The 17,475-nt window shown below is 44.3% G+C and overlaps 1 protein-coding gene across 1 annotated transcript in view; it reads left to right on the top strand.

Annotated features, from left to right (window-relative positions):
* LARS2 (leucyl-tRNA synthetase 2, mitochondrial) overlaps window positions 1–17,475 on the top strand; it is a gene marked incomplete at both ends in the record, with an annotated part of 122,291 nt that overhangs the window by 79,295 nt on the left and 25,521 nt on the right. The window contains 3 exons of the mRNA XM_084247783.1: window positions 565–848; window positions 4,306–4,404; window positions 7,408–7,545. Coding sequence (XP_084103909.1) covers window positions 565–848; window positions 4,306–4,404; window positions 7,408–7,545 — 521 coding nt within the window. The remainder of the gene's footprint in view (window positions 1–564; window positions 849–4,305; window positions 4,405–7,407; window positions 7,546–17,475) is intronic.

The raw sequence follows: 17,475 nt of genomic DNA, 5'->3' as shown, positions 1-17,475 counted from the left end.
TCTCCTCTCTACTATTAGTGCTCTGCCCTGCTGTCTCCAAAATGGGAGCGTTTGAATACAAAAGAAGTGGTTCTTGGTCTTCCCTGCTTGACCGAATTCCTACTTCAGGGCGATATTGAATTCTTTTCTGGGCATGTTGGAGACAGTCACTAGATGGTAAATACCTGCTGTGCCATTCTAAATGCCGACAGAAGGTTCTCCGTGAGGTCTCACAGGGCTGGGTGACAAGGAGAACCATGGAACCCAGGCCGGGGCCTCAGCGCCCAGGGCATGGTACTTTAAACGGCTCCCAGAGAGCATTTTAATTTCTTTTAAAATCAGAAGAAAAAAAGTGAACTTTTAGGATCAAAAATTATATTCTTCTTTTTAAACAGTTATAAAATAGAATTGTTAATACTCTCTTGAGGAGGAAGGGGCCCACAGAGGCTCAGACACTGAGGGCTCATGACCGTCCCAGAGTGGCCTGCGGAGAAGCACACGCAAAGCCGTGGCCTGGGCTGGCAGCACGCGGCTGGCCGCTTGCTCTCGTGCAGGAGGAACGGGCGCCCTCTCCTTCCCTCTCAGTTCACAGGAATGAACCGGCAGGATGCCTTTCTAGCCCTGACACAGAAGGCCCGGAGGAAGAGAGTGGGTGGAGATGTGACCAGTGATAAGCTGAAAGACTGGCTGATCTCGCGGCAGCGATACTGGGGCACGCCCATCCCCATGGTCCACTGCCCAGCCTGCGGCCCCGTGCCAGTGCCTCTGGAGGACCTGCCCGTGACTTTGCCCAGCATCACATCTTTTACCGGCAAGGGAGGCTCCCCACTAAGCATGGCTTCAGAGTGGGTGAACTGCTCCTGTCCCAGGTAAGGAACCGGGCCCTCGGGACTTCCACCAGCTTGGAAAGCATATCAAAGGTCTTCTGGGACCTGTGATTGAAGGGTCTAGAGTCTGTGGCCCAGTCACTATGATGTTGGCCCTCTCCTCTCCTGGTGGAAACAGCTGTGTCAGTTCAAGTCTTTCCTAGAAACATCTGATCCAACTGATGAAAAGCTGCACATTTTTGTCATAGCTTTGTCAAAGACCACTGTCTTCCATTTTATATCCCAGAATGCTTCTTGGAGATGAGAGAAAATGTTTTCTCCTCTCAGTTTTCCCATATAGTGACTGCAATAACAGCACAGATTTTATCACAAGTAGCAGAGTCGTAGCTAACAGCAAGTATGCTCAGGGGTTTTATTCTTTCATATACTGAAACGTACCACATTTCCTTTGCATTCTGTCAGTTCACTGCGTGTCTCAAATGTGATTTTCTATGATGCCATACAGCTGATTAAACATATAGCAGACACCAGATTCTAATATCGTCCTTCTTCCTCCAGTGGAGAAGCCATTTTTCTCTGCTTTCTAGACCATGATGAGGATGATTTAGTCCTCTGCCAGTATGGAGCTGCATTATGAAGTTGGTGATTAGGTAACTGCCTAGTGCAGTTTTGAGGCTCAGGCTGGGGAGTCAGGCCATGGATTCAAGTCCTGGCCCTACCTTTTAACTAGCTGTGTGGCCTTAGCGAAGTCATTTAACTTTTCTGAGCTTCAGTTCCCTTAGTGGGAACTAAAATAGCCCTTGGAGGTAACATCTCACAAACATTCAATAAATGGAACTGTCACTGCCTGGGACTTGCGGACCATCCTCTCAGGTCCTTGCCTAGATGGTCCGGAGGTAGAGCTTGTAGTTAGGGACATAGGAAGCTCTGGGCCATTTCAGTGTATCCCACAGGCTCCAGAGGGAGGTAGCCCACCCTCTTGGTTGATAAGCAGTGACAAAGGGCTTCCCTGCCAGAGACATGGGTGGTCTTCAGAGACTAGTTGCAGAGCTCTAGTTAGTGGGGTCAAGTCTCCTACCTGGCTGCAGATTCCTATAGGGCAGATCTGCAGCCTTGTTATTGGTCAAGACTTCCCGAATGAGCCCTTGAGGCCAGGCAAGAGAGGACAGTGGTTAGGACCACAGGAACCAGAGTTCAACAGATGTGGACTTACTCTTGAGCTCCAAGACCTGGGATGGGTTGAATATCTCTGATCTCATCTGCAAAATGGGGACATGAGTAGTATCCACCTCATAATCCCCCTGGTTACTGGGAATTAAATGAAATAAGGCCTGTGAAGCATCTGGCTCAGTGCCTGCCACCCAATTGTCACTACTGGAGCTAATAATGGTGATGTCACCATCACCAACAGCTATCCCTCCTACTCACCAAGTAGCCTTTCGCATACCATCCAGCTTTATCCAGCTTTTAATGTCAGCAGTAAAGCATGTGGTGGATTTAAGTCCAATATGACTGTTAAAAAGAAGATCAGCATGGCAAGTCTTAGCCAGATATTATTCTTTTTATCATTTGAGCCTTGCATATTATTCTTAACTTGTACAGGTGTACTAATGGTGAAGTAGAAGAAGTAACCTTTACCTTCTAATTATTTCCCTAAATAGTATCTGTGTTCTGGTTGGTTGCTCTCCAAGTGAAAAGCCCTGGCTTTAATTTAGAGATGTGCTATTGAGACCGGTGTCTTAAAGCAGCCATTTGGTGGTAGGAAACAGGATTCCTTCAAGTTCTCTCCCTTGAGCTCCTACTCCCAAGGAACAACACTGTTCTTGGTGGGAGGTCCCTAAGAGTTCCAGATCTGGGCCTGCTTGTTCACTTCCATTTAATAAGCAGGAGATGAGGAGTGGCTATTTCAGTAATATCTGTAAAGCCAATTTGAACTGCTTCACAGGTACATGATATAAATGCAAACCTTTTTTTATTTTATTTTATTTTAAGATTTATTCATTTATTTATACAAGTACTGGGTACAGTCAGAAGCGCGGGAGGGTGAGAGAATTCACCAGAGCCAGAGAGCCAGAGCGGAGAGCAGAACAGGCAGAAGGACCAAAGTACACTGCTGAGGAGAGCAGCGGGCATGGGCAGGAGAGGTCTGCGCGCCATGTGGGACCCTTGCGGCGGCCGGGGATCGAACCGGCTCTGCAGAGGCCGCGGGCAGCTTCGCAGCCCAGCACTCAACCACTACACCACCAGGGGAGGCCCCTTCTTTTATTTTTAGATTAAAAACAGACTCAAGTCCTTGCTTGCTAAATGAGCAGAAGTTTCATCAGCTCCTCCTGGGTCTTTCATGCCCCTCCTCAAATTCTCCAATAACCCCCCACAACTTACACAGTCTAAGGGCAGCATTTGGAGGCGTGTTTGGTCCTGCTTCCCTACTTCAAAAGGGAGAGCCTGGAGTCTGTGCTGTGTTCTGCTGTGGCTTCTCATTGCCGCCCAGGACCCCTGTGAGTAGCTGGCTCTGTCCATTCACTGCTGACGTAGGCCTTGAGGAGTCTTCTTGCGGGGCTGAGCTAGACTAAGCACTGTCGCTTGGGTTCCTAGTTGTGCCTTTTAGCACCTAGTTCTCTCAGGCCTACAGACCTACCACCCTGGTTTCAGCATTTGGACTCTCCCAGGCATCTCCATCCCTACATGGGGACTGCTTTTCTTTTGGGCTTTTTACACACCAAGGATCTCACTTCTTTCACTTTCTAAAACAGTATGACTATCACCAGCTTTTTCTAAGGAACCTATCTTTAGGTACACTGTCACAAAGAGCCTTCTGGCGAGGGGCCTCTGATTTGTAGTGTTGGCTGATTTCTGTGGTTTACATACTCCCGACAGGGCTAATTGCAGGCTACCAACTTGCTGTCACTCGTCATGGAATTGGAGAGAGATGCCAACAGTTGATTCTCCCTGGTGGTATGAATTGGCTCTGAAACACCACTGCCTTAGGGCCTCTAGGGTGATTTATCTTTCTAAGGTCATCTCAGTGGATTTCTGCACCCCTTACCCTAGAGCAGAGATAGAAAAAACCCAAGTTCATTTTTCAGCACAACATTTGGTTTTCAACTTCTCTTCATAAATCAGTCTACTCATAAGCATCATAAAGCAAGCTCTGGTTGAGGGCAATCTTGACAAGCCTGAAATAGATGCTCATATGCAAAAGAGACACTTGCTACTGTCTTGTCTTGTTAGGTTGTTAAATTTTCAACCAGGTTAAATTCAAAGGGGAGAAAAGGGCTTTTAACTGTTAGAGACTGAAATTTTTATTTTGTAAATTTCTTCAGACCATCATGTACTGTACAAAAGAGCGTTCTCGGCATTGTCTTTTCATGATGTGGCATTGTTCTCATGACATTTTAAATTCATACTAATTGTCATAGCTTTTTCAAAAGCTGGTGGAAAACTGCATTAAAATTTAAATAGAAACCAGTTGATGAAATTCAATTTTTTTTTTCCTTAGGTGCAAAGGAGAAGCCAAGAGAGAGACAGACACAATGGATACCTTTGTGGATTCCGCCTGGTACTACTTTAGATACACGGACCCTCAGAATACGCATAGGTAAGTGAGGCCCTGCTGGATTCTTTGAGCCTGTGCCAACCTGGATCCTCTAAGAATTCCTCCAAGACAGAATTAAATGAACATGAGATTTGTTGGGGGAAAGTTGATGAAGAACGAAGGGATGAGGGGCTGGTGCCGGCAGGGAGAGCCCATAGGCCACAGTGTGGGCATGACTCCTGTGGAAGGAAGGGGAAGAAAGAAGGATTGGATGGGAAGAGCCTCAGGCCTCAGTGCAGCCCCAAGAAAGACTCAGCTAGGCAGAGGGGAGACCTGAGCAAGGCTTGTCCTTAAAGCCCCCAGTTGGCAGAAACGCCTCTGTGCAGTGCCCTCCCTATGGGAGCCTGGGCACAAAGTGGATGCAGAGAGGAAACAGCTGGAAGTTGCAGGTCAACTGTGCGCCTTGAAACAGGCTTGGTAAAGGAGTGTGTTCAATTATCAAATTAGATTATTCACTGCCAAGTAAATCCCCAGTACAAAAATAAAATAAAAAAAAAAAACCAGAAAGGAAGGAAGTGCTGCTATAATGTCCTCGTTGGCCCCACAGTGATCTGCATTTATGCAGTTGTAAAGATGTAACAGTATTTACTTATCTGAAAATAATGATGTAGCTGTACAGGGAGGGAGAAGGAAGGAGAGCCAAGATGTGTCACCTCTTAGCACATAAATCATCAGAAGAAACTGCAAAAAGAATTAAAAGTGGCTAAGGGACAAGCCTGAGGCACGGGGGCTTAGTGAGGGAATGGCCTTGGAGACCACTGTTCAAATTCTAAACCTTTCAGTGCCGTTTGATTTTTCTTTCTTTTTTTTTTTATAGAGGCATGTTTATTTATTTATTTATTTATTTATTTATTTATTATATTTGTTTGTTTGTTTTTTGTTTATACATGCACTGGGTACAGTCAGAAGCGCGGGAGGGTGAGATAATTCACCAGAGCCAGAGTGGGGAGCAGAGCAGGCAGAGGGACTGAAGTACACTGCTGAGGGGAGCAGCGGGTGGCAGGAGAGGTCTGCACACCATGTGGGATCCTCCTCCGGTGGCCGGGGAGCAGCCGGGGATCGAACCGGCGCCGCAGAGGCCGCAGGCAGCTTCGCAACCCAGCGCTCAACCGCTGCGCCACCGGGGAGGCCCCCGTTTGATTTTTCAATGGTGTGTATATGTTTCTTTGAAAGAAATAAATAAACAAACAAATATATAAATAAGGCAGAGAGAGCAGTAGATAGATTTATACATAGGGAGTAGAGAGGCAGAACAGAAGTGATCACAGAGCACAGGAACAGCTACAGACACTAAGCTTCAAAGGCCTTACCAGCTTGCTCTTGTCCTCGGGAGAATTATTATTCTGTAAAATAACATGTTTCCAGTGTGATGGGTGCTCCTGCCCACCCCTGTCCACACCATGCCCTGAGCACAGCAGTTCTATAGTCTTGAGTTCAGGCCATCCAGAAATGAGTGGGATCCTCAGTAAACAGTAGGTGAGGCGGAGAGAAAAGCAGTAGGATGGCACCAGCTAACTAACCCACAGAGGGGTCTCTCTTCTGGATCTTCCTTCTAGAAGGGACTTTGTTGCACCCCATGTAGTAATAACTGGCCTAAAATGCAAGGGGAGTAGGACTTTCCACCCCCCAGAATGCTTCAGGGGAAAAAAGCCTTTTTCCAAATGACAGAGACTAAATTACATGAGAGCCCCTTGGCTGGTCAGAGAGAGATCCTGAGACCTTCACAACCTCCAATTCGGGAACACCAGGTAGCACATCCATCCCTCACGAAATGCTGCTGTTCCTTTCACTCCAACTTGACTTCACACCAGTGTGGTTTCCTCAGTAGATTGTAGATCCAAGCTCTAGCTTCTTTCAACATGTCACTTCTTAGTTTATCCCAAACTGGTTTTGGGGCCAAGAGCCATCCTGTCTTCTCTTTAATTCTATCCCCCTGGGTGGGTGGTTGGACTTCCTTAATGAATCATTTTTCACAAAGAAAAAAATTTCTGAAATTTTGTCAGAACTCTGGCCTCGTGACTAGGGGAGAGAAGACCAAGGTGCACGGTGGCTGGCCAGGACTCCCTGCTGCGGGCCAGCCTGAGCTGGAGCCCACCAGGATAAGCTAGTTAAAAAAAAATGCCTTGAGGTGGGGGGCAGAGTCTTTACAGTCATTTGAAACCATGAAGTACAAATCCTCCAAAGGCAAAGGTTCAGTTCATTGGTTGACCTCAAATGAGGGTATTACCTTAGAGTTGAAGAGGGCTGGCCTCAGCTAACACCGTTCGCTCCCACAACACCCTCACTTTCACTCACATTCACATTCCCCTCTCACAGACATCCACCTCAAGAGTCCTAGCCAGAAAATGGAGGAAAGTAGTGTTTCCTTTCCTCCCCAGCATCCATTAGGGCCTGGTGTATGAGGGAGTCTCCCCTCTGATCTACTAAAATTTACCTCTTAGGTAAACGAATTGGGCTGGTTCATGACAGTCACCCTAAATATGCTCAGTGCATTCAGCAGGCCATATACACGCTGACCATCTGCATTTTAAGGCTGCTTTTAAGATAAGCTTGAATAGTTTTAAAAATGAACATTTAGTGCCTGCATGTTAATCTCCATTATAAATGCCACATTGCCCTCTATTGGTACAAGCACAAAAATCTCAGTTAACTGATTGAAAAACAATTAAAATAAACCTAGATATTCAATTGTGCATTGTGCTGAAATACTTTTTTTTTTTTCGCTAGTATGGTTTCCTCTCATCCTTCTTTTAAAAGAAAAATTTAATTTGATAAGATGGGTCAGTAATTCTTCTGAGACCATTTTTATAAATTTCATAAATCAATACTGACCTGATTTTTCCCTCCTTCATTATATAAGCTTCACTCTTATTATATTTTAAAAAGAAAATCAATATTTCTCTGACATAATTTGTTTCGGGGTATATGCCAATTACAGTAGGTCTGTCTAATTTATACAACTGTGGCAAAACAAGTTTTAAAAAAATGACCATTCCTCTCTTCCAGCCCTTTTAACGCAGCGCTGGCAGATTACTGGATGCCTGTGGATTTGTACATCGGAGGGAAAGAACATGCCGTCATGCACTTGTTCTATGCAAGATTCTTGAGTCATTTTTGCCATGATCAAAAAATGGTCAAACACAGGTAAGCATCTGTATTGCTTTGTGAAAGAATTCGGTTCCACGAACTTAAAGCAGGCATCGGTTCTTTTGGGTAAGGCAAATTTATGTAGCAGAAGAATTCTTATTTTTCAAGTGTGCTTTAGAGGTCATTGTCAGTCTTAACCATTTGAGGTCCATTCCTGTTGCTTAATCAGTTCCTACAGTTCTCGTTGCTTACTCACATAAAGCCTAATCTTCAGCCCTTTTCTGTTTAACTGAGTGAATTCATCAAGACTTGTTTGTGAGGTGGAGCAGAATGGTTCATTATGTCATATAGCTTTTTATAGCTTCTCATCCGAGGTCGTCGTGTTTATCACCCGGTCCTTCTGGGTAAACTCTACGTGTGAGCTTGAATGAATCCTGACTCAGTGTATTACTCTGATAAAGGCATGTGATGGATTAAAAGCTAGGAATCACTTTGTAAATCAGTTGATAAATTCTTTTCTTGTTCAACTATAATCTATTTGCTGTTACATTCTGAAAGACATATGTTTGCTTATATGTGTGCATTTTTCCCCATGAAATACATATTTGATTTATTGTGTGCCTTAAAATAATGAAATGGACACCCATGAACCCCCTTCTCTGTTTAAGATAGCATTTACGGGTCCCCTAGAATCCCAGGGTGCCGGCTCTAATTCAGTTCATCCTACTCCACCATTCCAGATCATCCAATACCACCATTCCTCCCCAGCTAATTTCTAGCCTGAACTTTGAATTATTCATTTTCTTAATTTTCTTTATAAATGTGTCACCTATATGAATACTTTTAAGCAATATGTTTAATTTTCCTGTATGTGAACTTACCATCAGTAGAATCATATTTCATTTATTCTGTTTTAATGTCCTGATTCACCATTCTTAGGGCTCATCTCCCCTGCTGGGTAGCATTGTGTTCCAGCCCCCTTTCATTGCTGTGTGGTTCTCCGTTACATACAGTGGGATCTCTAATACAAACTCTAATACAAACTCGGGTTTTGGGTCCATGCCACCGTTCATGGCCTTTAGACTTCTCTGTGCAATTATGATCATTCTTGAACATGTCTCCTGCCAAACGTGTGTTAGCATTTCTCTAGGGTGGGTACCCCATTACACAGCTGCTGGATGCAGGGTGTACACGTGTTCTACTGTACCAAGGAATACCAGACCGTTTTCCAAACTGGGACTATAAACCTGCACTCGCACTGACAGAGAAGAGGGTGCCCGTCACTCTACAGCTTTATCATTGCAACATCTAAGTGTTATCCAGCCTTTTAAGTTTTGACAAACTTGTAGATAACCACTTCATGTGTTAAATTTGAATTTAAAGATGCTGCTTACTTATGAAGTTAGCCTGTTTTTAGTTATTTTTGGATCCCTGTGTTTCCTCTTCCCCTAAATCTGTTTCTGTCCTTTACCTTTATTTCCTCTGTGTTGTTTGTCTCTTGTTGATTTGTAGAAATTTTTAACTATTCTGGATTCTAATCCCTTCTCAGTGATTTTTTTTCCCAGTTCTTAGCTTATCTTATTTTTATGGTGTCTTTTAATGAACAGAAACCCTTAATTTAATATAATAAATTTTAATCTTCCTTTAAGGCTATTGCTTTTAATGTCTCAATGCCATTAATGGAACAGTCCTTCCATTTCCCCACTGACCTCTGGTGCCCACTCTGTCATCAATCAAGTTTTCATAAATAGGCAGGGGCCTAGTTCCTTCCATCCTTTGGTCCATTTGCTCTTTGCTATACTGATAATTTACTGGTCTCTGTTATTTTAATTTGCAGTCTTAATACCTAATACAAAAACGTCTCTTACTTTGTTCTTTCTCTTTAGGGGTGTCTTGGCTATATTGGACCTTTGTTCTTCCATATAAATTTCAGATTCAGCTCATTAGTTCCAGAGAAATCTCTATTGGGAGTTTAATTGGAATTGCATCAAATCTACATGTTTATTAATGTCTTTTCTCACTCTACATCTTGCATCTCTGACCTTAGCATCTGAAATAATTTCCTTTTGTCAGCAATGCATGCTGTGGAAAGTCTCTTATAAAAAGATTCTTTTGTGAAGGTACATGTATTATCTATCTAAAAGTATCTTTATTTCTACCTCATTTCCTAGAGTTTGCCAGCTCAATGACATTGAAAACAGTATTTTGAACTATATTTTCTGGCTATTTCATTTGTTTTTCATCAGAACAATAATTTAAGCTCTTCTGCCAGGAGCATAATTTCTGGGCTTCCCCCCCCTCCCCGTTATTATGTTTTGTGTTTGTCCTTTGTTAATTTAATATCTTTTGGGATTTTTTTAATTACAGAGAAAAAAGGAGAGAAAAATATCTGACTGTCTCCATATGTAGATAATCCAAATTGACAATAAAAAAATAAGATAAGGGCCTTCCCGGTGGCGCAGCGGTTGAGCACTGGGTTGCGAAGCTGCCCACGGCCTCTGCAGCGCCGGTTCGATCCCCGGCTGCTGGGCGAGGGTCCCACATGGAGCGCAGACCTCTCCTGCCGCCCGCTGATCCCCTCACTAGTGTGCTTCGTCAGTCTGCCTGTTCTGCTCTCCACTCTGGCTCTGGTGAATTCTCTCACCCTCCTGCACTTCCAACTGTACCCAGTGCTTGTATAAATAAATAAATAAAATCTTTTTAAAAAAAATAAGATAATACAAAAGTAATACATGTCTGAGATTAAAGGTTTCTAATTGCAGAGAAAGTGAACACTGAAATCTCCCCCCTCCACTTGACTGTCTGTCCTCTTCTTCCTGTTAACAGCTTTTTGGTTTCTTCCATAAAACTATGTTACACATCTCCATGTTTCTGTTGATATAGTTATGTTACACTTATTACAGACATATTTCTTGCTTTTTTCTCTAATACTGTATTTTGGCATCAGCACATACAAATCTCCCATTCTTTTAAATTTACACACAGTAGTCCATCATATGAGTTTACCATAATTTAGTTGAACACCTACTTTTCCAATTGCAATTACAGAAAAAAAAAAAAGGTCCAGTGACTATATTCTTAGCCGGAATTGGAGTCCCTGTCTGTAGGGTCAAGTCCTGTCACTAGGACATGCTGGGATAAAGGATGTGTTGTGTGTTCTTACAGTTTTGGGAAAGAAAGAAATACATCGCTTCTCAAACCTTTGTGAGGCCACATATGCAGAAAAGAAGCAGATAGAAAGCTCTCCCTTCTCCCACCCTCAGACCTGCTCCCTCCCCCTGTGCATGAATGCATGAGTGGAATAAAATTCTGCCCTACAGAAAGCTAATTTAGGATAGAGATTAAATCCTTAAAATAATCTTCTTCTCATTAGCCCTAGAGGACTTCATGTGTACAAATGAAACTGATCTTCATCACAAGGACATTAAACATATTGATAACATTAATCTCAGGTAAATAAATCAGTGAAAATGCCCATACCTTGGTTTATAGAATTTACTTTCTTACCTAGGGAAACCTCTTGACCTGACTAGATAAAGATGGCCACTGAGAGGGAATTATGCCTTATTTCTATCACAACCTTTTGCACTCTTTGGATAGATCTAAAGAGTTTTACCTCTTTATGATATAAACAGATAAAAATTTGTTTCTCAAAAGAAATAGTCTCCTTGGGATCAGGAGAATTGGTAAAGGTTAAGTTCAAAGACCAAACACAACATGAGAAATAGTTCTGTCTCATGTTAGTCTTGAAACTAAACCATGATTTCCTGCTCCTTAACAGTAGGACGCATTTCTCCAGCTTCTGAATAATTATTTGTAGAAGTAGCAAATGAATCAATCAATTATTCAAAGACTGACTATTTTAAGGTACAGGGTAAAACCTGACTGCCTTTATGACTTCTTTGCAGTGGTTTAAACTGTAGTTGAGGAGAAAAATGGTTTCCAGCATTCCTATATAATTCAGTTTGGGGTATGCTTTTGTCTCCATTCAAATTAATTTCTAATTTGCGAAGCTTCCATGCATACCTAGAATTTGCATTACCACCGACTTGAAGGAACAGCTTTATGATATAATTTGAAATGTATGCAGTTTTTAAAAATTCTTTCTGAGATTCTATCCTTTACCCTCCCACTCCCCCCCCCCCCCCAAAGAGCTTTATTTTAAGTACTGAAAGGCAGCTCTTTCTGGAGAAGGTGCAGAAGGTCGTCTTATCTGCCTCTCAGCGCAGCTGGGGGAGTTGCTCCTAATAAATCACATAAGCTAGCAATAGCCTCTGGAAACTGTCTCTGAGCTTTCACCTCTTTACAAGGCGTTTTGGGCCACAAATGAACTGCAAATCACCCACTGTCTGTGGTAATTCAGAATTCTCCAATTAGAAATTTTGAAAGCCTCCATACAGTCTTGTCAAGCAGATCTAGGAGGGAAATTGAGACTTGTCAACCACACATTGTATATCCCTGCATACACTGGCTAGGTTTTCTGGAATGTGTGTCAGTCAGAATTAAAATCTCTGCAGTCCTCTCAATTGACATTGTCCTTTCAGAAGGGATTTGAGACTGCGGTTATTCCACTGTTTTTCTCACTTCTCAGCCCTGTGACCACTGTCACAAGTAGCAGATCTGTCCCATGTCCCTTTGGGCCAGTAATTAGTGGTGTGGATAAGAGACCTACGCCCTTTGATTCTCAGTAGCCTGGGGCTAGGAATTCAGTCCCCTTTGTGCACTCTTTTCATTTCACTCCATGATTCTGGTTAAATGTCTTCAAATGTAAACAGCAAAGGTTTGGGTGGATCTAATCATCTCCCCTGCTTTTCTAAGAGCCCTGGCCATTTCTTTCATCGCTGCACATCTAGGTTTGCAGTTTGAGCTTTTAGATGGTCTCTTTACCCTTTATTAGAAGCTAGCCCTCGGGTTGGATGTACCCCACAGGGAACAACTGGTGCCTTCCTGTGTGTCTGAGTCACCAGGGTAGTGATTGATTGTCAGCGGGTAATTTGCAAAAGCAGGTATACAAAGAAATCCAAATTAAATAGCAGTGAGGTGCCATTTCCCATCTAGCAAAGAGGCTAGGATGATATGCTGCAGGAAGGCAGTTTGGAACAAGCTTTATGAAAAGTACTTCGGCACTATATATTGAGAGCCTAAAAACAGTCACACTTTGGACACACTAATTGCGTTTCTAGAAATCTACCCTAAGGAGATAATCACAGGTGCTGACAGACTTATGCCCCCTAGTGCTCATATACATGCAGTATTGCAAGTACTGAAAACTTGGATATCATCTAAATGCCCAAAATATTTAGTCAATAAAGCATAGACCAGCTGTCTGGAGGATTCTCATATGACTTTGTAAAATTATATTATCGAGACGGTCTGATACAAAGAGAAATGTCCCTGAACTAGTAAGAAGTGAAAAAAACAAGATACAAAAGTATAGTTATCCCTGCCTTTATATGTACATGCACATGCATACACAAAGCAAGAGAAAAGACTAGAAAAAAATTATGCATGTTAACACTAGGTTTCTCTGGGTGGGGAATTTATTGATGACTTTATTTTTCATTGCCTTTCTAATTTTTTTCTACATTTTTTTACAATGACTATGTAACTTTATAAAGGGGGGGGGGAGTCATTTCTAGGTTGTAATCTAAACAGGAAAATGTGCTGAGCCCACCACTTTGATTTTGTTAGTGTGTGACTGAGGGAGACCCAGGGACCCCAAACTGCTAAGGGGCGTACGCTCTAAAAGGGGTTCGACCATCCATGTGCAAAAAGGCAAAGGAAGCATGCTCTTAGTGTGGGGGTGGGGGGAGAGGAGGAGAAGGATTTCAAATGATAGTTTCCCAATAAAACTTCGTAAGTTACTTATCTCTTAATGGGCAAAATGTCCAACCAAACAGACTTGGCCCAAAGCAGGCCCATTGAGGCCGAAAGCTTGACACAAATCTAAGGTACCTTCTGGCAGGGAACCACACAAAGGGGGTGAGGAAGGTCCTAGAGAGCTGGAACAGAAAAGACTTAAAATTTAAAGCATCACACATCAAGATAACAGCTGCCATCGTCTCTGCCAAGGACCAGGAGCAGCCTCCCCAGGTGCCTCTCACCCACTTGTCTCTTCCAAGTGTCTCCACATGTCTCTTCTCCCCATGGCCCTCTCCCCTCCTTCATTTATATATCCACCTCCATTTACATATCCACCTTGCTCCTTCCCCACTCAGGAAGTCCAGCTTATGGCCTACTGGGACTTGAAATCCAAGGTGCCTGCATGTGAGTGAGACTGAGGAAAATGGCACCCACTCATGCTCTTCCTACTTGCACAGAGTGTAACAATTTGTGGGTGTGCGGTAGGCATCCGCTTTGTCCCAGCCTCAGCAGTAGGGTGGAAGCTATGCAGGGCCACTGCAGTGGGCACTATGTCCCGACTCCCCTGAATTGAAGCTTTTTCTCTCCCTTTGTGAGAGACAGCTGTCGTCAGGGGGCACTTGTCAATTCTCGTCACTCTTTAATACAACTCAATACCCCCAATTGAGATTCTCTCTGCAGTTTGCAATCACCAAAGAGTGGTGGAGCTAGAAGCTGCTGTTCTGTGCTAGGAAGGCTTGCTGACTGTGGAGAGCTCAGCGGGCCTGGTCCAGGAGCTTTTTCCTGTTTCTCTGATCACACCAGAAGTGGAACTATTGACAGAAGGGAAAGAAGAGAAGCTTTTCTTGGGTCTCACTATTTTAATGAGGCCTCCTTCCGTGCTACTGGCAGGCTAGGAAACAGAAATAGTGATATTTTAAGATGAATCATGGCTTAATACTTAGAAACTGGCTAATTATGGGAACATGATGGTCCTCAGCATGGGGCAAGGAAGAAGAGGAAGGTGAATTTTGTCTGAAAATCCAGGGCAGAGACAACTTTCAGAGGCCCATGCTTTCTGTCTTCTCTCCAGATCGCTGCAGTCACTGCCTGACCAGGTCAGAAGGGTGGGTGGTGAGCTGAGACTTCGTAAGTAAGCAAATGCTGTCTGCAGCAACTCGGTAGAGCTCTGATGAGTCCTGAGATTCTTTCGCCATGTCTTGGTTGGCATATTCCTGTGTGAGATGATTTTTTTAAAATAAGGCACTAAAAATATAGCCTGTCAATCTGTTCTGAGATTTCTTGTTTATAGGAATAATTAGCAGCCCTCCTCACCCTGCCCTCCCTCTGAGTTTCTCCCTTCCTTCCCCTTTCTCCTTCCCTCCTTCCTTTTATTCTTGGCGGTGCAAAGACGTGACCAACAAGCATTAATTGTGATTTCTGATTGAAGCAGTCTGGTTATCAGGATTCCTCTCTCCCCCTCACTCTGACCACACAGATTGTGCTGCAGTGTGAGCTAATGGCACCCACCTGTAGGGGTGGCCGTGAAGGAGGAAGCTGACCCAGAGAAAAGAGCACACATTTGTATTCATGAAAATGGAACCATCTAGAGTCTTCCTCCAGGCAGAAGCCCTGCCTAATGCCCCCACCTCGGATGGTGTGGGATTCCGAAGGAGTCTGCTGGTGGTTTAGATTATAGGTGTTTTACTTACACATAATACCCCTTGTTTGCATAGTCACTAATGAATGGATAACTTGGTTGCTTATAAAGGTTTGTTATAAAGTGCCATTTGTTGAGTGAGTGATGATTGAGTGACATGGGTCATGAATCTGAATAATGAACTTGGCAATGTGGTGTGATTGCGGCTGCCGCAGGACTGGGCTCCAAGTCCAGTGGGCCGTTGATGTCCCTTGTCCCCAATTCCCACGCACCTCGTACCTCCCTATCCTCCTTAGTGCCTCTTCCTGTGTTGTTGATGGTTATTTACCGGCGAGTCTTGAGCCGTCCATTTTACTGTGTGCTCTCAGATTAATTGCAGAGTGCTCTCTATCCACTTGCTGCTCTAATACTTGTTGAATCTGTGCTGAATAGCAAAGCAAGTGTGACCCCTTATTCAGAGCTAAACTACACATGAAGGAGAGTGTCAGGCTCCAGGCACAAGAATGAGACTGGATTTCTTAAGTCCTGTCATGTGGCACTGTTGTCCTGTGGCTTCCTGGGGAGCCCTGGAAGAGTGGGGGAAAAGGGGGGGATTGGTGGGGACAGTAGCGGGGGTGACTTCCCAGGGCCTGAAATTCCTTGTAAGTGCTCTTGGGGGACACTCTCACTCCAGCTCTCCTCCCTGTGAACCTGAAGTGGACAGAGCTTGAATCTTTCTGTGCCTCTCCCTGCAACACGGCTGTGGCCCAGTGCCTGCACCCAGTGTCTGCCCTTCATTCACGGCTTTCCTCCTCAACCCTTGTCCCCTCTGCTTTGTCCCAGCCTCTGCTGCTGGCAGGTTTATTTCTTCATTCATGGAAACAGATTTCATTCAGTGCAAACCAGTTACTTGCTGAGCGTCCGCAATGCACCAGGCACTAGGAGGGGCCTGCAAGGGTTTTCCTCCTACCCCTTCCTCACAGGAGGGAAACAGACAGGGAAGCAACTCCCCTGACACAATAAAATTTAATATCTGCCAAATGCAGCTACAGGCACTACACTGGACAACAAGGAAAAAGCAACTAATTCTGACCAGGAAGGCTCCTGACCCCTTCCCAGCAGAGGTGAACTTTGAGTGGAGCCTGGAAGGCAGAGTAGAGTTTTGACAGATGGGAGATTTTGATAGTGCTTCAGGGAAGCACTTGAGTGAAGACGTGGAAACACAGATGTGCAACTTGGGGGAAGGGCAGAGGACATGAATAGGGTGGGTGCGCCTTCAGGCCAGCCTGAGGAATTTGGCCTTGATTTAGAAACAGTTGGTCTTCTATATGACTAGACTCTTCTTCCTTCACCGCTCTGAGAATGTGTTTATGTTATGAAAAGTTACCACATTTACCTAAGTTAATGCACTTTTCAATATGTGTGTTGTGTTTCACTTAACAGTTTACTTTAAAAAGAAAAGAAAAGCGTTTTAAAAGATAAGGCCAGAGGACCACAGTTGAATTTAGGGTCATGTTCACACAGGTTGCAATTCTTCCCATTCCCGGAAGGTGGCAGCTTTGTGCCACTTGATAAAGGGTAGGAACCAGCACAGGATTCCGTTTCTTCCCCAACCCCTTCTTGCTGATTTTAGTCGCCCTTCTCTTCTTAATCGTTGGAATCCAGATTTTTCCTTCCCTCCTGCCATCCTAAAGATATTTTTTAAGGATTTATCCATGATGAACTTAGGCTCAAAAATGTGCACCCCAATCATGCACAGATGGGCCACATCAGAGCACACGCTCAGTGAACACACCCTTTGCTGGTGGGAGTTTGCATTTGCTAGCTCAGCTTGCATTGTGCTTCTAACTGGATTTGTATGTAGTCTCTTCCCTCCCCTGCCCACTAAAAAGTAGCCTTAAGATCTTCTTTTGCTTTAGAGCTGTTGTAATATTGTTTAGGTAATGAGCTTAGAATCCAGGTACAGTGGAGGGCAAAGGTAACTTCAGGAGCCAAGCAGCAGCAAACACCAGTGAGCTCTGTCCAGGCCCCAATCCTTGCATCCAGCTGTCTGCTCATTAGCTTTGTTAATCCATTCATTCACCCATGTTTGGGACACCCTGAAGAGCCTGTTCTCTGCTGAGCTCAGTGCTAAGCACGGGGATAGAACGAGAGTAAGGTTGCAGGGCAGGGCCAATGGAGTGGATCCACACTGCAATCACAAGGCAGCCTGGTCACCACAGAACAGCGTGTTCAGGATGCTGTGGGGCACAAGGGCGGGGGGCAGGGGCTGTGTGCAGTGGGCAGGGATGGCCACCCAGAGGAGGGAATGGTGAGCTTAGTGGTGAATGATGAGTCCAGGTTTCCCCAGGACCTCAGGCTGAGGTGGGCGTGCCTGTCAGCAGGCACCTAGGGAGCACAGCACCTTCCAGAAATGCCCCATGTGACCAGTGTATGTAAATGTTGGAGAAGCCACCAGGCAGGTAGAGAGGGGATGTGGGAGAGAAATCACATGCTTGGTCTGTTGG

Source organism: Talpa europaea (assembly GCF_964194135.1).
Source record: "Talpa europaea genome assembly, chromosome: 11".
NCBI lineage: Eukaryota > Metazoa > Chordata > Mammalia > Eulipotyphla > Talpidae > Talpa > Talpa europaea.
The sequence above is the reverse complement of the archived record's forward strand: the minus strand, read 5'-3'. Positions and strand labels throughout refer to the sequence as shown.